Genomic DNA, 21,320 nt, shown 5'->3' on the forward strand with positions numbered 1-21,320 from the left:
TCTTTGATACTTAAGAGGGAAAAGTTCAGTCTTTCCTCACTGTGCAAACAGTTTCCATAATACACTAACCACACTCTGCTATCTGGACTTCTACAAGTAGATTGGCAGACTTGAGTAGCACCCATCAATCATGACCTTTACAGCTCAGGTTTGAACTTGTAGGTTAGATATAAACGCTGACGAAACTTGGGAAGCTTTTTAATTGACACCACGTGTGGGATTCCTACTCTGTAGGTTTAAATGGCCAAAACATTAAGATCTGCTCTCCATCACCCCAGCTGGCTGCTAAGACCATAGTTGTGGCATGCAGAGACTGTGGTGAGTAGTGCACAGCCAGGTTGCAGGATACAGGAGAAACCACAACAAAAATCAGCATCCATTTGAAATGTTGTTGTAGCCGACCTTACTATTCTAATATTCATGCAGCGTCACATGGCAAAACAGCTGTGAAACTACATATATATATGAAACCAGCCCCAATGGAATTGTGCCTTCTCAAGAGATCTTAGCCTCAATTTTGTACGTCTAGCGTGAGTCAAAGTTGCAAGGTAGTTTTTTGACTTTCCAAAGACAAAAATATTCACCAGACTACTGCCATAAATATATTAAGGAACTTTAATGCTGCTTAGCATAAGTCTTTGTTATATACTTTCATCCATATACTCCAGTGTAAAGGTATTTTTTACAATATGAAGTATTTTTAAAAGTATATGGCTCTAGATAAAATGTTCACAAAAAGTCTCAATGCAATTAGAGAATTAGGAAAAAAAAATCGGACAAGAGTACAAAATCTTTGGAAGAAAAAAAGATTCAGAAACCAGATAAAGGCAAACATCCCACTTGCAGTAATTCTGGATGACCACGTGGTTCTGTAGTCAGAGGGGCTGCCACTCAGTGCCGTGTCACCCATAAGAACCTGTCCTGGGTCAGCAGGGACTGCAGGGCACTGCTGAGGGTGGCTGCCTCTCACAGATTTTTGTACTTAACAAGTTTGATAAAACAACTTCCACGGCAGATACCGTTGTTGGCTCAAGGAGAATGAGTAGGCCTGGGAGTGAAGGAAATCCTGCCTTCCCTTACCCAAGCACTGCTGGTCTCTGCAGAATATTCAGGTGCACTGGCAGGACATAGTCAACAAGCTGTTTTACGAATGACAGGGAGCTTTTATTCTCCCAGGTTCTATTTGGCACTATTCACAACAGCAAAAATTATTTGCCAGCATTATAAAAAAAAATTTTCACCATCTGCAAAAGGACATGAGTGTCAGGGAGCAGAGCACAACCTTATCATTTAGTTTTGCTAAATCAATTATCTATATATAATATTGCATGTCATTATACAACAGGATATTCAAGAAAGGCTCAATTAAACTTCATTCGTGCGAAAAGCAAACTCCATAGTGGTCGGACTGCTTTGCATTCCACTGCCTTCAGTAAGATGTTGTACAGGCATCTCTCCAAATAAAAACACCTTTACAACACTGCAGGTTTAGAATGCAGCAAATAACACACTGCAAGAATTGAGGTCAGACATTATTCACCATTTGGTAACATTCCATTCAAATGACATTGACTCACATAGCACCTAACAAATACAGCACTTTAAGTTAACAAAAACAAATCTGTACTCTAAGAACTAAAACAGTGCAAATACTCCTGTTAAACAAAAATACACCATGTATATACACACAACACAAATGCACTGTTTTGTTTTGCAGTATAAATAGATCTGATAAATAGTTCCTAAAACTAATGAACTACTGATTGACAGTCCAAAATGGTTTTCATCTAGTATGGAACGTAATAAGCTTCAAGGATCAGATGACCATAGACAGATATGGCAGATACAAAAGAGTATCAAAAGATTTCACTGCATGGTTATTTAAAATATATTCTCTGTACACCAAAGTTAATAATACATATATACTAAGTTGGCATTTCAAAGTCAGGTCTGATCATGTAAAGAGCAGCACACAGAACATCCATGACTCTACAAGAAGCCTCAAGGCTGGACCTGTGTGGAGTGCACCATTACGGCTGCAAGACACTTAAGGCCCAATCTCAGGAATTAATAAGGGGGGAAGCTTTTTAGCTGCCTATGCAGTCAACATCTTGGCTTAGTTTCCACTTTCTTCCTCTACTGATGTAGCACTAGAGTTCTGCTGTCTGGTAATGACATGTCTGTTTATCCCTGAACTCCCTAATACCACACAATTAGTACACTTATAATGCATACACAATAAAAGTAAATATTAGAAAGGGAAGAGATGGAAACTTGTTGAGGAAATCCTAATTAGGGGTTATTTGCATTTAAAACAGATTTTAAGCAGAAAAAAAGTCTTTTTGGAATTAGATTACAGTAAAACAGACAAGTAGCACTTAATTTGATCTGAAGTGGAACACATGGGTGTTAACCTCTCTTCAGCTGTTATTTAGCCTCCATCTCCTTAATGCCAGGGCTGTGCTGAAACCGTAACAAACAGCTGTTGCAAAGGCAAAAATCTAGAGAAGAAGCAGGGGAAAAAAGAAAAAAGGAAAAAGTGAATCACACATTATATTGTTCTACTATTTTTTTCCATTCTAAATGAATATAGGGACACAAATGATTCAAAACTTATCCCCTCCTAACCAAAATGCTTAAAGTAAAGATAGGTTTGGGATCCTCTGAAGTCTCTTCAGGAACTTCTCTGTTATAACCCCATTTTGCTACTACCCCATGCAACTACTTTTCACTTGCTTGCTTCAGAAGACATTTTGAAATAGAATATTAAATAGAATTCCTGCAAAGTTATGGTACAAAGTAAACACGTGTATATACACTGTGTATTTCAGTTTTCTCTTATCTAGACTTATCAAACATTAATCTCATATTTGTTTTCAAATGAATGTCTTTATCAGCAAACATCCAAGAAGACATCCCTCTAAATAGCAGAGCTCTTTTACTTGCAGAAATACAGAAACAACTCCAAGTCTGGCCTCCTTGACCAGATATGCAGCCATTAGAACAATTTCCTGAACAATACCAGGAAGTTGCTCTTGCTCAAGAACTGAACTGGATAGATTTGAAATGAAGGTCATGTCACAATGAAATTGAATATGTAATGACGGGTTATATCTCTTTGAACATACAAATTCAATCATAACAACCTATTCCTTGCTTTCCATACAAGTCTTAATTTGACAGTTAAAGTTTTGAATAGATGCTACACCATAGAAATACCATCTGTAAAAAATGAACATATATATTTTTAATCACAGTATATGAAAGTAATTTTAAAAGACAGAATGTTAGCAACCCTTTACATTTTTTTCTTAGGTAGCTTACAAGACTGTTTCAATGAAGTATTACAAAGGATTACAAACTTTTTTTCTGTATGTTCTGACTTCCTAAATATACACTTCTGCAAAAAAGTAAAAATACATTAAAGACTACAGTTATCTGATTCCCTATTTTCAAGCATCCCTTAATTGAAGATACTGAGGCAAGTTACAGAAGAGTCTCCTCCTCCCCTATCTTGCCAGGGATTTGAGAGGTTTGAAGAACTGAATTCTTCCTTAAAAAAGTAGTACAGAAGGGGGAAATGGTCTCTTGGAGTACCCACCATCCCGCTGTCAGACAAAATGACTTAAGCGACCATAACTTCAGTGGGATCTGAACACACTAAACTAGGATTGGAGGGGTACGCTTAAGGGTAGAATTCAAGATACCTGCTTACTATAAAGATCTCCCTTAGTTCAGGTACAGCTATGAGACACCCCCTCTGTCCTTGTGCCACATGGCCACACCGATCAGATGTACTTGTGTGTTACTGGGAGGTGGGTAATGGTGAGGAACTCCAGACTTGGAGACTGACATGACCACTTCACCTCTTCAAAGTGTCCATCTGTTTTTATCTTAAGATGAACTAAAGGTGTTTACTATGCAAATTTTATGGTGTACTTTTAAGGACAACAGATACCTGCAGAGGGTTTTAGAAGCTTAATAAATACACATTGTTCCCTGAGGTATGCAAGACCCTCTGGACGGAACAAAAAATAAGAGCATTAGTTTCAGTTCTTTAAACTGAGCCTACATGGTATACCTCTACTTGCCTCTGAGGAGTCCAGCCAAGGAGAAACCTAGAGCCTTGTATATTTTCTGATTTGGCTATGCACACTCACATTAGCAGATACAGGGATTCAGTGATGATGCAACCACAGTAGGAAAAATGCATTCCGAACTTAGGCTATCAAGAAAAGCATTCTTGCCGTGAGACAATATGGCCCTGACACGTAACTTTATGTCTGATTTAATAAGTACATATGTGGAGCTTCACAAAGGTCTAGTCCAGTTTTATTTCTCCAAGGTATGTTCAGGACTATCTAAATGATATTAAAAAAAAAGACAACTGGAAATTTGAGCACAGGCATGAAATTCATACCTCATCCTTTGATAAAGCTTCAGTTATTATTTTTTCTTCAAATAATCAACACTGCTTTACAAATTACCATGTCTAAAAATTATACACTGTAGTGATCATCTACATAAAACACTATGGTGAAGAGTAGCAACTCTACACTGCAGTGAAGAGTAGATATCCCATTAGCTTATACCAACAGTTTTTGCATGTTGCTGTTAGACGCTATTTGCTGCTCTCAAAGACAATCCTTTCTCTCACAGCTCCTCTTTCTATTAAAGCTTGCTGTTAAGTTCCCAAGTTGAATGGCTGGCTACAAGGACTTACAACAGATTTCTGTTCCCCTGATACAAATACACAAAAATACATACCGAAGCTGCTATGCTTATGTTATATTCATGACCAGTTAGAATCCTCTCTTGTGTGGTGGAATTGAATTTGCGGGGAAAGTGATGCAGAGATGTAGTTGCCGCTTGGAGTAGAAAAGCTCCAAAATAAAAGACAAAAGTAGCTCCATGGAAAATAAAATCCTAAAAAGCAAATAACAGAATCAGTCTGGGCTGCAATCCATACGTAATTCTTCTCGTCCCAGTACGAATGAAATCTAATACTGAAACTCGAAACAAGCACTGATAACAATAACTTTAGATAAGCTGTGTTAAATCCATGCGAGAGCTTAACCTGAACATGTTTTCACAGCTGCTTGTACTTATAAGCAACTCACTAACATTAGTCGTGATACAGGGCAGCTCTCCCTCTCCCCAAACCTTATATTCTTTCAAATTAAGAGGCACATGCTCATCTTTATGTACACATGCTGACCTCTCAGATCACTTTAAAGCTACTGGAGCTTACAGAAGTCTCCCTTCATACAGCTTAGATAAAAAAGAAGGGACATACAGGCCAACTTTATCACATTTCAAGCAGTAAAATACGACCTTGCAGTCCCCCACATCCCTTCTTAGCTATAACCAGAGCTCAAAAAACGCCCCCTCCATGCCTAAATTTTGCTTCCGTGAAAGCCCAGAAACATCTCAGCCTTGACACAGATGAAATTTACTTCTCAACATCTGAACACAAGAATAGAGGCATTTCCTCAACTGACTCTAACTTGGCTCTACCCAATAGTCAGTAATCTAAAAGTTCTTCCTGACACTGTGGAATAAAATGCCTGAGACTTGAGAGGGCAGGTGTTAGGATTTACTTTAAATATGCTTCTCTCTTAGACCTCTCTAGGCAATTCCCTCCTCTGTGGTGAATGCTAACTGAACATAATGCTTAAACATCTAACTTTCATTTCAGGGTTCTATTACTGACACACATGAAAAAGGTCTGATGCTCAAGTATCTTTGTAGTTCTATTTTAGAGTCCAGTGTTCCAGCAGCAAGATCTAAGACATGTTGCAGTACAGTTTTAAAACATCTAAAATATTCTTCCAACATCTCCTTCTGTTGTTGAGTCTGAAAATTGCACTGACATTTGCACTGCACTCGATTCCTGAGTCCACACAACATGTACTTTGTGCCTATACCTGTGCAGGTCTGCAAAAGCCACACAATTTTTAAAATACACACAAGTATATTTATACTTTTTGATGATATCCACGATATCATCAAAAGTCTATCTCCAGCATAATGAATTCTTTGTGAACTTTAACTTCACTTGAGTGCAATGGACGACCAGCATGCCAAGAGTGAGAACCCAGGGTACACTATGTGTGCCCAGCACAGCAGCAGACAGCATTTATATGCACTAGAAGTTACTGTGTGACATCCTTACCTACTGTCTGCCTGATATCAAAGTGAGAATATGCTGCATTTCCCTGTTTATAAATATGCAGTTTCTTGGCAGATGTGAGATTTTCTTTTTATTGCAAGAATTTTCTTTTCAAACCCATGACTTGTTCCATATTTGATAGCAGCTAAAGCTACTTATCACACCCTCAGCAGTTGTGATAAGTTACAATATAAGCTGCTACTACAGTTCCCCATTCCACTTAGATCAGGACTGACTGCATACAAGAGAGATATTTTCAGAAGACAAACTCTTTAATTTCCGTCATTCTCCTGCCAAACCCTCTAATTTCCTTCTCCTGGAAGCAATTACAGTGAAGCTATGTAGCATCAGTAAGGCTTCACGTTCACATGGTTATGGTTTCTGTGACCAAAAACCCTAAGGTCCTATGAGGGAGAGTTTTTTGGTTTTGAGTAATTGTCGGCATGGTGCTAACTCTCCCTTGCTTCCACACTTGTATAATCATTGGAACCTCATACAAAGTGTTTGTAAAATATTAACAGATCTGCATGATAAGTTAGTTCTCATGTAATTTTGTAAATGAGTATGTTGTGAGTCAGGCTGTAAAGGACAGTATTTGTCATACCATCTGGCTTAATACAGTGATGTACCGAGTGATGTGGTTCCATAAGGTCCATCTTTTCCACTGTGTAGCATCTTATTTCTTAAATATCTTTATTAGCATTAATGGATATATCCTTTACATTACTAAATGCAGAGCTGCATTTATCGTAACAAAAATAGTTCTACTGTTTCCAGTAATTAATTATTTATTTGCAACAGAAGGTAAAAAAAAAAATCTTGTGAAGTGCTGCTAACGAGTTTAGTGCCAACAAGTTACAGAACACCTGGGTACTTGAAAACAGTGGTCAAATGATCTATCTAGTCTTATTTTTATTGAAAGCTGGAAGGGGCTGGGTTTTAGTTACCAAGTTAGAGATAAAATCATTCTTTCTGCATTTATTTAAGATGCTGAGTTACGACAGCTTTTCAGATGAAGCTACAGATACAGCTTTTATACAAGTTTTGTAGCTATTTCCTGACATAGAAAGTTTTCCAGTAACTATATGCAAGAGGACAAAATTAACAGTACAACAAATCATTGCCAGTATCAAGTAGCCAATGTGAAACACACACACAATTGTCATATGATGAAATTTGTATAGCATTTTCAATCTATAGAAGGCTTTATCCTTACCTAGCAACCCTTAAATAGATGCATGATTGTAAACTGGCAAACAGTTTCAATGAAACCCAGGACACTATTAATTTACTTCAGTTATGCACATGCTCAAGGGCTTTGTTGCATCATAATTTGTGAGGATGTTGCAGCATAAATCTCTGTAAAGGTGTCTGTGATTGTAACTCATTATTAGCCTAATTACTGCCTGTATTGTGCTGGAAAGCTGATGCTGTATGTATGTGTACTCACTGTCAAAGTGCTAATGTTTGTTTTTAGTAGAATCCAGTCTGTTATCACTGATAGGCTTTGAAGTTATCTGAGCTCCAAACTCATGACTGCTCTATGATTTGCTTTAAAGACCTTTTGTTTTAAGGGACTGTCCATGAATACCTGAACAGATTCCACAGATGTGGATACTGAAGCACGCAATTCCAGCTATGATCAAGGAAAGTGTCAACAGGAAAACTAAGCCATGTAGGAGGAAGGTTAAGGTGATCAGCAATTACAGACACTTTACACTAAAACATTTTAGTGTTTTAGAAGTTGCAGTCCTTTTAGATTTATTTGAAAATTTCCATTCTGATCAGAGTTCTGCCATCCCACTTTCAGTAATATAAGAGAGTGTGATATCATCTCATACTCAGCTATTTGAGTACTAAAAACTCAAAGTAAAGAACAGTTAATTACAAAAAAGGAGCCCACAAATCAGCAGTCAATAACCTGAGGTATCCATAAGCTCAGCAAAACCAGAGCAAACAACTTCCCTTTTTTAACAGGAACATACAGTCTGTGAGAACTGCTGGCACAAGCCACAACAATCAATTCCAGCAAGAATCAAGTTTTGTCTTCACAATGAGGAAAAGTTGGGCAGAGTATAATTATATCTGTAGTCTCACCAGGCAAACGTTAAGTCTCCTAGTAAGAAGCTTTATCATCCTGCAGGTTATTCTGTCTTTGACCACCTAAGGTCTAACAGTCATTTAGCATTGCTGCCTTAGTTTTAAGGAATCAACCCAAAAGTCACCCATAGACTTTCTTAGGAACTGGAGGGGACCTTCTGGGTGCTAAAGTCCAGTCTGTGGTATCTGTGATGGTATCTGTGATTGGAAAAACAACAGGCCACAGCAGACCTCACTCCCAGACAAGCAAGACTGGCCACAGGGACCTGCTGCCTTCAAGTCCAAGGGAAGAGAATAGGGGAGACTCTCCTCTCCTTCTTATTTATACTCTTGCTTATGTAAAAAAAAGGATGGAATACTGGGAATGGCCACTTCCCTAGTTTCGACCTGGTTACCAAGGAAGGTCTATATCAAACTATCACAGTATCTCAGACAAGCCCATCACACAGAATGTTCACAAATCCATCCCTTCCTTTACAATATTAGCTGTATCTTTCTAAGTCCCATTATTTACAGGGTGTTACTACCACTTCTTTAATAGCCAGAAAGTATTTTCTCATTTCCAGTCCACAATAATTTCTGGCCATTTAAACCAATTTGTTGTCATGTCTTGTTAAACTAGTCCTCTTCCTGCTGCTCATACATTTTATGTGCTTATAGAGGACAAGTATACTCCAAAAAGTTTTGAAAGCTCCTTCAGCATCCATCATAAAACAGGTCCTGTATTTCCTCTGCCACCTTTGTAACCCTATTCTTTTTCCAGTTTTGAATTCCTCCATTTTGAAAAACTTTTCCCTGATACAGAAGTCCAGCCATTAAGACTTCGGATCAGTAGTTCTCATTACATCATTTTCAGTTTCTAAAACAAAGGGAATCCTTAAATAAAGAAAAAAATCTTACCGCCTGGTTCCAGTTGAGAGCAATTCTATTTGCATAGCCGAAGAGGAACACAGAGAGGAACACAATGGACAGGAACCATGCAGTCACTGCTACAAACATGACCCATCCCTGCAGCAGCGGCAGTGGAACTCGGGTAGAAGCGACCAAAATCCAGACTATTGTTCCGAACAGCTGCAAGGGAAGGAATACAGAGAATGAACTGAGTGATAACTTTCATTCAGTCCTTTCTGCCTAAGAACTGATATCACACATTACACATCATCAGATTACTCTTAGGAACCAAGAGGAAACACTTCCAAAGTACTCAGAGAGCCAAGTCCTCTTCTCAGAAATGATAGGCACTAAGTGGTGGTAAGACAAAGCCACTCTGAAATTCTTTAAAGTTCTTAAAATAGTCTTGAAAATGGGATATACGAACCCAGGTGACCTGTGTGCTGCTACTGAAAATTTTACCCTCTCACTTTGAGGAAAATATAAGAAATGTGAAGCAAATCTATCTACATATACTAAAATTGTCACGAGAAGGATGTACTTCAGATTTTGATTCAATCTCATACTATTTAATTTAGTAGTCCTAATCAGATGAGATACAGAAAAGATGAAACTACTTCTCTTTTTCAATGTATTTGTAATAATAAACCGAAAGAGAACACATTAAGCAATAAAGTGAAAGAGAAGACTAGGATATACAATAAGGCATGCTGTAAATTATGTTGTAAAGATTATACAGCTTTCCAGAATCATCATAACTTGAGGAAGAATTCAGCACTGCCAATTTTCATTTCAGCATACTGATCACAGAGAAAGAGTGAGAGGAACACTGTGCTATGATGGACTGATGGAGAATTTATGTACTCTAAGACTTCCTTGGTTTAATCAACTCTTGCTGTAAGGAAGGGTACTATTTCTTCCTGCAAATTCTGCCTCTTAATAAAAAGGGATAAATTGAGTGAATCACAATTGTCATCTGAAGTATGTTCATTTATTACAGAAAGATTTAACTTCATAATCCAACCTGTTAAATAGTGACAACTACAATTAATTTCCAAGCAAGTTACTTCTGTCCTGTTTAAATTCTACAGATTTACAACCAAGAAGTCAGAGGTTACATTTTCAGGTTCAGAGAACTTTCTTTTGTATCAAGGTTGGATGAGAGACACATTTTAAAAAATGCCTCCTATAAAATTAATTGGTTCCTCCCTCAGTTACTTTGCAGCAGCACATATGTAAAGATGCATTGCAAGTCTCAGTTCAAAGCTCCCAAGGGTTTATGTATTAGTATTCAAGTTGTTCTCTAGGGTTCCTTTTTTAGCTGCTGTGAAGAAGCAAACTTTCTCTAGTTTCACAAGACTGCAGGTGCAAGTCTGTTACTCAGTGACCAGATAGTGATGGGCAGTGAGGAAGCAGAAGGGATATCACAAAGTGTCTGTTAAACAAAAAAACAGAGACACGTGAAATGTTTTCAGTATTTTGAATATGCAAACTTGCAGGGTTCTTTAAAAATAAATTTAGAAATGTATTGTAGAGACTGCTAATCTCGGCGCCCACTACTGTGCTATTTCCCTCACACCACACCTGTCCACTTCAGCTCAGCTGTCAGATATACAATAGGTGGGCCAACCTAATTAACCTTTTGTTCCTACTGACTCACGGCCTGATTTAGTGCCTGGACTTGTGTTTTGAAGTCCTTGCTCAGGTAGAGTTTTATAGCTTGCAGGGCGGGACGCAGGGACACAGCTCACCGGCAGGAACCCAGCTCGCAGGCAGGGAACCCAGCTCGCAGGCAGGGGACCCAGCTCGCAGGCAGGGGACCCAGCTCGCAGGCAGGGGACCCAGCTCGCAGGCAGGGGACCCAGCTCGCAGGCAGGGGACCCAGCTCGCAGGCAGGGGACCCAGCTCGCAGGCAGGGGACCCAGCTCGCAGGCAGGGGACCCAGCTCGCAGGCAGGGGACCCAGCTCGCAGGCAGGGGACCCAGCTCGCAGGCAGGGGACCCAGCTCGCAGGCAGGGGACCCAGCTCGCAGGCAGGGGACCCAGCTCGCAGGCAGCATTCTGCTCTGACCCCAAGGAAAAAAAAAAAATCAGTTCTACCGAGGTTTTTTTTTTTCCCCTCTTACTAGTCAATACGAGGGCAATGCAGAGCCTCATGCACGGCCTTAGCTCAAAGGTCTCAGCCCTATGTACACCAGTGAGGACTTACACATACATGACATTGAACACACTTGTAGGAGTCTGCACGGGACCAGCAACACACGCGCGCAGGAAAAACCCGGTGTAACTCTCCATGCTGCGTTTTCGGGTCTGGGTCACGGAGTGGCTTAAAGTCCTCGACAGCTCAAACCACCCCGCGAAAACCACCTCGGCGGGGCTGCGGTGAGCGGACCCGCCGGGGCCGGGTCCCGCTCCCCCGGCCCGGCCCGGCCCCCGCACCTGCCCCGCTCACAAAATGGCAGGTGAGGAGCCGCGGCTCGGCCGCCCCCGGGGAACGCGGGGGCAGCGGGCGCGGAGGGCAGGGAAGAGCGCGGGAAGGCGGTGGCCGCTCCCCCCCTCCCGAACTCCCCCGCGCACTCACGATCTCCAGGAAGATGACGGCTCCCGAGAAGGTGCGCAGGATCTCCAGGCCGGAGGGCAGCGTGACCCGGGCAGGCGGGAAGTAGGGAGCGGGGTTGGGAGGCGGCGGCATGGACGAGGCTGCCCTGGGCAACATGTTGCTGCGGCGGCGGCGGGTGCGGGGCCGAGCGCGGCGAGGCCGGGCGAGCCGCGGCCAGGTGGGCGAGGGGGCGGGGGCAGGTGAGGGCGGGCCGGGCCGCGCCTCCTCCCGCCCCCCGCCCGGCCCGGGCCGGCACCGCCCCGCTTCGCCCGGGGCTGGCAGGGCGGCCCTGCCGAGCCGGGAACCCGACCTGGGGCCGGGCCGGGCCCGCCCGGCGCTTGTCCGGCTTCCCCGGCAGCGCAGCGCTCCGCATTCGCAAATCCTGAATCAGTCCGTGATTTCCTAATGCCAGTTTACAAAAGGTTGTTATTTACCTTCTGGTTACAGATACTTGGGGCTTCGAAATTACGAGGTTGTACTTTTTTTTTTTTTTTTTCTCTTAAAGGAACATTTAAAAAAGGAACCTTGCCCATTCAAAATACTGAAAACATTTCATGTGTATCTTCGTTTCGTTCAATCTGGCTCAACCATGCGCAACTGCTTAAAAGTAATAGAAAATTGTTTGTAAAAGTTTTGGGTAGGTAAGGGTCTAGAAAGGCACATGTTCACCAGACCACTCATAATGCATTTTTTTCTTATGCTTCTTTATATAAACATTTTCCCCAGATGAAGGATGGCACTATGCAGCAGTTTTGTTATTTCTCCCAGACTGGTTTAGGATGAGGTGTCCTGACTATGGGATGACTGAGCACTGTTTCACCCAATTGTTAAACCATGCAGTGTTTCTGGGTGTTTATCCTCAACACATACAGCTTCAGTTTTAAAGATTACATTTTTAGAAGGTTTCATTCAAGTGTAGCAGCTGCTCTGGAAGTTGAACTAGCTCAGATGTTAGGACTATATTCCTTTATGTTTAGATGCATGGTGTTTCTGGGATGTGCCTTTGTTATGGCAAGAAATGCCACAGCCTGATGCCTGTCTTCCCCACCCCAATCCAAGCTCTAGGTGGAGAGCAGTTGGCTCCAGTAAACATACTCATCCATGCTTCCACCATAACTAGTACATAAATAGGTTTGTGATGCTTTTAAAATGCAGTAAAAGCCGCTTGGCTTTGAAATTGTGGCTTCTAAAGGAGGAAGAAGCAACAGTTTGCATTCTTTATTGTACTCTCTTTGTGTCTGTTATAGCTGGATGCCTCTTGCACTCTTAAGTAGGAGATGTGGGATTGAAACCCCATTAGGCTGAGGAAGGCACTGAGCTCAGCCTTCCCTCTGTTCTAAGTGCTTTACCCCATCAGTTACTCAATGAGATAATATTTCTCCTCTAGACCTATTTTAAAAGTGAACCCTGTGTCCCATCCATTTATCTTCAGGAAAGGACTTAGGCTCTGGAGGTGCATGCCTACAGGACCTGATTTGGGTGTGTTTTGGAAAGGAATGGGATTCAGACTGGTGCCTAAGTGATTTGGGTGTAGGTGGTTCATTCCTGGAGTTGCATTATGGAGACCATATGTCCAATTAATTTCACAGTCTGGCCCTAAATCTGTTGAGACTGTCCTGCAGAGGAAGAAATCTGAGTGGGCAGAAAGCTGGGTTGATCAGTTTATGATTCAGAATGAGAACTGTGATTGTCCTTATCTTATACAAAGGAATTACAAATAACACTTGGTCATAAACATCTCCAGTGTTATTATCCAGCTGTACATTTAATCTGTGTGAACTCCAACAGCACTGGATTTTACTAATGATTACATACCACATACATTCACTTTTTTTTTCTTGCTTATAAATACCATTCCTTTTAGTCTGCACGTTCCTTTTAACACTTCTTTTCTAGAATTTTAGTAGGTTTTTACAATAAAGTCTAAATTTCACTGGGAGGTATAGGTATGCTGAGTAGATTTTTGGCAGGGCTTTTTCCTGAACCATAATCATTTAAAAGCCCCTGGTGGTCTAGTGGTAAGGGCGCGGCGCTATCACCGCGGAGACCCGGGTTCGATTCCCGGTCAGGGCCACTCCCGGGCAGATGGAGCTCGTTAGTCTTAAAGGCAACCCACCTACGTCCTGAGGACCTCACTGCCACCGTCCAAGCTCGCTTGGCCCCGGCAGATGAACCTTAGGATTAAAGGGTGGGCTCAGTTCCGCGCACACTGTGTCTCACCTAAAAAATCCAATGCGCAGGCTGGAAGGTGGAAAGACCTTCCCCGGATCTTCGCTCGCAAAGACTGGCCATTGAAATTGAATCATTTAAATGAAACTTTAAACATTTAAAATATTTTTACTGTGTTCAGACAGGATGCACTACAGCACTATACGAGATTGCTTTTATACTGATTCATGACTGTTTGAATCTTTAAAGATCTGGATTCTTTAAGGGATTAGTGTCAGGATTGCATTTTTAAATTTCCATGGCAAAAGCACATGTTTGTGTTGGACTGCTTTTTAATAGCATTTTTATGTAACTAATTGCATCTTGGCATGTTACAAGGTAAACTAATGATGCTGCTTCAAGTCCACTGAGTCAACAAGTAGACGGAAGTATATTGATTCATTGTGCATAGGAAGGTCTGTCTATACAACCACAAGGACTAAAAACTGCTCCTAAATGGCTATAACATAAAGTCCAAACTGTTTCTCCTTCATATTCTTATGCTTATGGCAGCCTAACACAAAGTGGGCATTGTCACAGAACTACAAAACCTGTTGTTATCAATTTTAGATTATGGAAAATAATCGATGATTTAAGTTCCACGTACAGTGATGTAATATGTACATATCTTATATACAGAAATTAAAATATCTGTTTTGGAATACTGTAAGTCTCCTCCCTCAACGATCAACCATTAGAAAAATGCAGTAAGAATATGAAAAGTACTTATACAGCAGTCCTATGCAGCAAAATTCAGGCTACCTTTTGTAATATGTACCATGACACTTATGGAAAAGCTGAATATTAGTAATGATACTACAGTAATAGGTGAAAGTAATGTCAGTGTAAGCGTTCATGGTCCTTGACACCTTATCTGAGTATGTTATCAGAAGCACTTCAGGAAGAGATGTCATCTCACGTCCCATGCTGCAGTGTGCACAAGGGTGGTCTACCAAAATGGCCAAAGGGATGGAAAATAAAAACCAATAAATGACAGTAGCCCTGTTCTCCTGTGGCTATGTTTACACACAAACAGATTTCCCCAAGCTAGAGCAGAACTCAGAAAGTATTAGGATCAGATAGTATTAAGATCTGCTTCTTTATTCCAGAAACTTTTATTTTCTGGAGGAAGTTGCCCCCAAAAGTCATCTGTGTTTCTTTTAGATTTGCAAAGCTGCTCTTTCTTAAGAAAGAACACAGACTCTCTTAATCCCATAATTAGTTACATATCAAAAATAGAAAGCCCGAAGATGATAGTATAAAATGCAGACTGGTTTTTCTTATGGATTAATTAATTTAACATGCTCTGTAAAATTGCATGCAGGATTCTGATCTAATACTGGTACAAACTCTGGAGTCATTCTCCTTTAGCCAGTGAAATTATATAGGCATAAAACTGGTTTGCATAAGATGAGTGATAAGGAAACCCTTTCGTGTCATTTGTCTAGTGTATTTACTCAGTGGTAGCAGAACTTGAGGATAATGGTTGGACCTATGCATGTTATGAATTAGTGTGCAATGCCATTACATCGTTGAGGTCTCCTGGGAGAGAGTGCAACAGTTTTTATTTCTAACAGGCAAGGCTAGGCTTGTGAATGCATGGTGCCCCTTTTTGCATCATTACACTAAGGGAAAAATAGCTATTGAAATCTCTCACTTCATCCAGTTAAACTGAGCTTGGGATGTGTGCTGAAGAGGGGAGGTTAATAAATGTGCCACCTGTTTGGCCCACTAGTCCCAGGGATGGCTGGTTGCCAAACCAGTCCCTAGAGTAGCTTAAAGCAGTCTCAGAGCTGCTCTAAGCAGTAATTTCTGGCTGGCTCATAAGGCTGTGGTAGTACTCTGGATATGGCCTCTTCCCACAGAAGTGTCTTCTGTGCCCACAGCTTTGGGATGAAAGGCGTTGACCTGGCTACTTTGGCTCTCCACAGTCTCAGGATGCCCTTTAAAGCAGGGAATTCTTAGCTGGATGGTTAAGGGTCTTTGAGGGTCCCTTCACACAGTCACCACACAGCTGGGAGTCTGGCATCGAGCCAGGGACCCTCCTGGGTGGAGTAAGCCGGTGTTACTGAGAAGGGACTGAGGTCTCTGACCTGTTCCAATAATGTCGTTTACATGTTCCTAAGATTATCATCACCCAAATTATTTGACTTGGTGGCACTGCTGTTCTCTAGCAGTGTAGTTTAAGGTGCACTCAGAGGGCTGATTCTCCTTTAATTTACTTTGAGGAACTCCTTTTAGATGTGTGAGGGTGCAGCAGAGGTAAAAATACAAAATCTCATCATAGAAGAGAGGAAGATCCTGAATTGGCATGGTGCAGGAGGCGGGGTGTGTAGAGAGGGACATGGCAGAGCAGAGCAAAGTTACCTAATGGGATAATGTCTCAAGAACTCAGTGTGCTGCTCTTGGCATAGGTGACCCATCAGGAAAAACGTTTTGTGTGGATGATCCCCAGAAGGGAATGTAGAAGTCTCAGAGGTACAAACCAGGAGCATAACATTCTTGTAGATGAGAGATGAGTAAATGGCGCTGATTGTTTATGACAGAATTGCCCAGGGAAACCAGCAGACAGATTGCACAGCAGCAATACTTAATGCTTTGTTTTTTTCCCTGTCCCCCTCTGGCGTCATGGTGGAAAAGAGGACCAGTCCAGCCGGTTGCAGAGGAACTCACATTCAGCAGCACAGGCAGGAGGACATGCTAAGTGCTGCCAGTGCAGGATGCAGTACAGCACCATGCCATTGGTACTGCTCGTAGCGTGGGTCTCTTCTCACTCTGTCATCACTCAAGGCTTGATGTACTAATCTTTACTCATAATGTGTTGGGCTCTGATCTTATCTGTCGTTGCTCAGGAGTATGGATCTATTGTTTTGATGAACGAACTATCAGTACTGACGGGAAGTCACCTTTTTCCTCAGTTGCAGTTTGTTTGCCTTTTGGGGACTGTTTGTTTTATTGAGCAAATTCCTGGCTAAAAATCCAATAGATGGCAAAGGATTATTAAGCAAAAGACAATGGTGACTTTATTTCATGATGAATGAATTCAGGAAGGAGGGAGAAGGAAGGAGACATTAAAATAGGGTCGTATGAAAAAACACTGTAATTGTTTAATATAGCATAAAAATGCTGCTGCAAAAGGAGTGAATGCATAGATTTGAAAGCACTGAATTTATTTAGTTATAAATAAGAAGGAGTTATCAGTGTTAAAATGTATACACATAATTAGGACTTATCTGATGACTGTAAGTAGGATGATGAAGAGTTATTTGTATATAAGTATGGGCATGTTTAAGGGATATATAATGTATATTTGTAGTTAGTTTCAGTTTGCTTGAAACAGCAGGGTCTTACTCTACTGACACGTTGTTATTTACAGTAACTACTGGAGTTATAAGGCTGAGAGGGAGCTCTTCAGCTACTGAATTACTGACAGACCTGTAATCCTTTTACTGACTATGCATCATTTCAAAACTGTCTCTGAGCCTCCAGCCTCCAAGCATCCAGTGCCTCTGGTGTCCACAAACGTCCTCGTGGTAGTTCAAACTGCACATAAGCCAGTGTAACTGAGCTGTTGCCTAATGAAGGGATCACATTCCCCCAGTCGTGGTTTCCCTCTACCTCCTTTGCATCAAAGCCACTGAAAATGGGGGTACAGAGGGGTTCAGACCAAGGCAAAGCCATTCCTTGTTTCTTTTTGGTTGATTACGTTTGTGCTGAAATTGCTTGATTTCAGTACAAAAGGACAGTTTAAAAATGAACACAAAACTTGTGAATCAGATACATCGCCATGTTCTATCTTCTTTATGGAACGTACAGTACATGGATTTTTTTCTCTTTTAAGTTAGATGGAAAGCCATTATTAGGATTTTCCTTTTAGATAAGAAATGCTGATGCAACTTCTAGAATCCTTCTGGTGGTCTGAGCCATGCTTCTGAATCTTGAGATGCTCTACTCCTGTGCCCATACTAAGTAAAGGGAAAAATTAAATTATCACAGTTATTCATTTGTAGTGGAAGAATATTGGTTTCATTATGAAAATCAAATTGTTTATAAAGAGGTATTTGGATGTTCTTATATATAGGTGATTTTAGGGAAAATGCTATCTGGAGTGTATTTTCTTGAGTGAAGTTTACAGTGCTTTACATCCCTGAGGACTCCAAGAGATGAACGGGTCACAATATATTAGCATTTTTCTCATTTTCTTTACCTAGAGTAAACAGAAATACTTATTCTGTAACCTTGAACTTTAGAGTTATGACCTTAATATGAGTTTGCCTGTCCTCTGCAATGATAACCCCCACAGGACACTCAGGTGTTTTCAGGACGTGGATGCCCCTTATAGAACAGGAACCCTGTTTCTAATGCTTGATCTTCTGACATCATACTGAGAAATACTTCCTACTGATGAGCTTGCATCCTCTGAAAAACAGCCCTGATACTGATGGCAAGTTCCAAATAGTAGCTGTTTCTGATTCACCAAGTGCTGAAGCTACAGCAGAAGTTAATAGAACACATGAGAACAATATCTTTATTTCATAGAACTACTATGAATATGCTTCTTAGGCCTATCTCAGCCACTTAGTTCCTACTGAACCCAGGCCCAGATTCTTTCACAATGTTTTGGTAAGTTTAAACATTTGATCAAGTAGGTTCTGATTCACAGAGAAGCAAACAGGTTTGATTTTTTTTTTCTTTCCTTTCTTTCATAAATACTAAACCAGTTAAACTGCATTCCTGTTGGCCTGGCGTCCTTCATGAAGAAATAAGTGTTACACACAGTATGTATGCAATTTCTGGATAGAAAACAAGCTGTGGTTCTACTAGCAGGTTTAGCTTGTGAATGATCAAGGAAGATGAGGTGGTTCATGTTGTCCTCATACTGAAACACAGTCTGCTAAGATGTGGTTTAGACTATAAAAAAATAAGTTAAAGACCAACTGTCTCACTTTCCCTCCATGATTTTAAATGAGACAACCACAGAATTTACTCAAACAGAAAATGAATATTTTATTTCAGTCACAGTTACTGATGGTTTCTTGTATTCATTAATGTCTTTGTGCTTCGTTTCCTGACATTTTTCCACTTCTTGCACATGCTCTTCTTATGTAGTGGGTGTTTTCATTCACTACAATAACTAACTCATCACAGTGGACTTGTTCTCAGAGGTGCTGGATGAGGGGAGAGAAAGGGACAGTGGACTGACCACCAGGAAAATTTTGTAATTTATTCACAAGGCCGTAATCAATAAATAAAACCAAACAAACTTTAAACAGCAGCTTTCCTGAACCTTTAAACAAAATTATTCTTCTACCCTGGAGTCTGATTTAGAATGGGACCTTATGTTCACATATCCTTTGAAGTGTTTACACTCTGTAGCAGCGCATTTCAAATACTTGAATGGCCTTGCCATTTTCTGCCTACCAGTAGTTTTGTGGAGCTATTTAAGTAGCTTAAATTTTAATCCGCATGTATTTGGAAGAAGGATGAATCAGTGGTCAAAAAACACAGCTCATTAATTTTACATAATAGCAAAAGAATAAATAGGTCACTATTCCATGCCTTATTTTACTAATAGCATAGTCTAACTGCTGTGTAGTTAGTGTTTATAGGGTACTTTGAAGAAGTAATTTGTTCTACAGGACTAATATTTTGTTCATACATTTCTACATTTAGCTATACTCGAAAAGAAATACTTAACTTGCTTGAAACCTTTTCAGGTTCCTGGTGCACAGTGAAAGAAAGCACGCTGGGATTCAGCTGACCAAGAGCCTCTGTGTATCTCTAGTTACCTGGCTAGACCCCCACTACAAACAGGAAAGAAATGGCTGCATTTGAGGAACAATGTACTAAATTACATATCTGGAAATAGATCATATGAATCACTTGTGTTCTGCTTTGTCCTTGGTTTTGCAGAAAATGTATTTTTGCTTCTTCAGGTCCTGAGCAAGCTCTCTCTTGCATATGTGAGCTTGCAGAAAGCTCTGGTATTCCTGAGCTGTTGAATTGAAGTTTCTTGTTGGACTTATTGACAAGCTTTTAGATTTCCTCTGACAAACTTTAAAGCATTTTCAGGACCTATAAACTATCTCACAGGGGGAAATAAATTGATCAGTTCACATGCTAAGCATCTACCAACTCTGTATTCACATTTTTCTGCATCGTTTTTACTTAGCCTTCTACTGAATGACTGATCATCATTGTTACTACTTCCACCCTGTCCAGAGTAGAGTGCTCCATGTGCTCAGGCAATGCTGTGGGGCAACTGATATAAAGACTTCTGTTGTATGAAGTTGGGAAAATTAGCCTCTCTTGCTAGACAATTCACTGCTGAGGGTTAGTAACATAGCAAAAACTTGAAAGAGAAGAAAACGAACAGGGGATTCATGACTGAAATCTGTGTCCAGAAAGACATTACTTTTATTTGTTATACTCTCAAGGATTGAACTATGTCTGCATCAATAAAATCAAAGTAATGATTGGCATCTGGCTACTTTTTATAAAGTTATGTCTATTTTGTAAAGCACATGAGAAAAGACAAATGTGACGAGAAGATATGTAATCAAATTGCCTTGTCTGTGAAGGTCGTGGCTCTGCAGATGCACTCATGATGGACTGCATCACATCACTGAGAAGCTACAGTCCCTTTACAGCTCCATCATCTGCAGATCTGCACTTGATTAGGCACAGGACCTCCATGGATTTAAGCATGGGTATAGCACTGAGGGTGCTGAGGTGAAGCACTAAGGGCCATAGGGATTCAGAACTCAGAAATGCACGTGTCCTCACACACTTCCCCGGCGTGGAGTTTTGTGTAGTTAGACACTGTGCTTTGGCAGGCTGCTCTGCTGCTGCCTGCAAAACAGGGTGACGCGAGTTACCGGTCCCACCCACCTAATGACAATCAAGTGAAACTTTTCCTCCTGTGTTGAAAGATCCCCATGGAGAAACCTTTCCAGGCCAGGAGCAGGTGGGGCCCTGGGTCTGCAGTCGGGCACGCTGCACACAGCAGGTAGGCAGAGAATTCTTTTAGAGTTTGCTGTTCTCTCTTACCACACAAGCATAAAAGAAACCCAGATTAAGCTACTGCTTTGATCTTGTTCATTCTTTTTTTCCCCCTGTGAGTAGGTTACATGTGACTTCAATAAATGACAAAAGACAGAGGAAAAAAAGAAATAGCAATTCACAGCTTCTACACCTCTGCAAACTTATTAAATCAAGACAATCTAGAGCAATGCTTTCCAAATAACCATGTTAATCCCTCTCTCTGTGAGACATTTACTATTTTTATCATTGTATGTGGTGTCAAATTGCAGTTCATTAACCATTTCAGTCAGCTGAGATACAACTGCAA

General features: G+C 40.8%; 1 protein-coding gene across 1 annotated transcript; it reads right to left on the reverse strand.

The window, feature by feature from the left end:
- Window positions 1-597: 597 nt before the first annotated feature.
- Window positions 598-11,950, reverse strand: MAL2 (mal, T cell differentiation protein 2). Its single transcript, XM_050305955.1, has 4 exons — window positions 11,744-11,950; window positions 9,173-9,343; window positions 4,768-4,926; window positions 598-2,501 (listed from the first exon to the last, which is right to left on the reverse strand). Exons 1-4 carry the CDS (start codon window positions 11,876-11,878, stop codon window positions 2,421-2,423), a joined length of 546 nt encoding a protein of 181 aa, XP_050161912.1. The 5' UTR covers window positions 11,879-11,950; the 3' UTR covers window positions 598-2,420.
- Window positions 11,951-21,320: the final 9,370 nt, after the last annotated feature.

The sequence above is a fragment of the Myiozetetes cayanensis genome, unplaced genomic scaffold (assembly GCF_022539395.1).
Source record: "Myiozetetes cayanensis isolate MyiCay16 unplaced genomic scaffold, myiCay2020 scf1, whole genome shotgun sequence".
In the NCBI taxonomy this organism is placed as follows: Eukaryota; Metazoa; Chordata; class Aves; order Passeriformes; family Tyrannidae; genus Myiozetetes; species Myiozetetes cayanensis.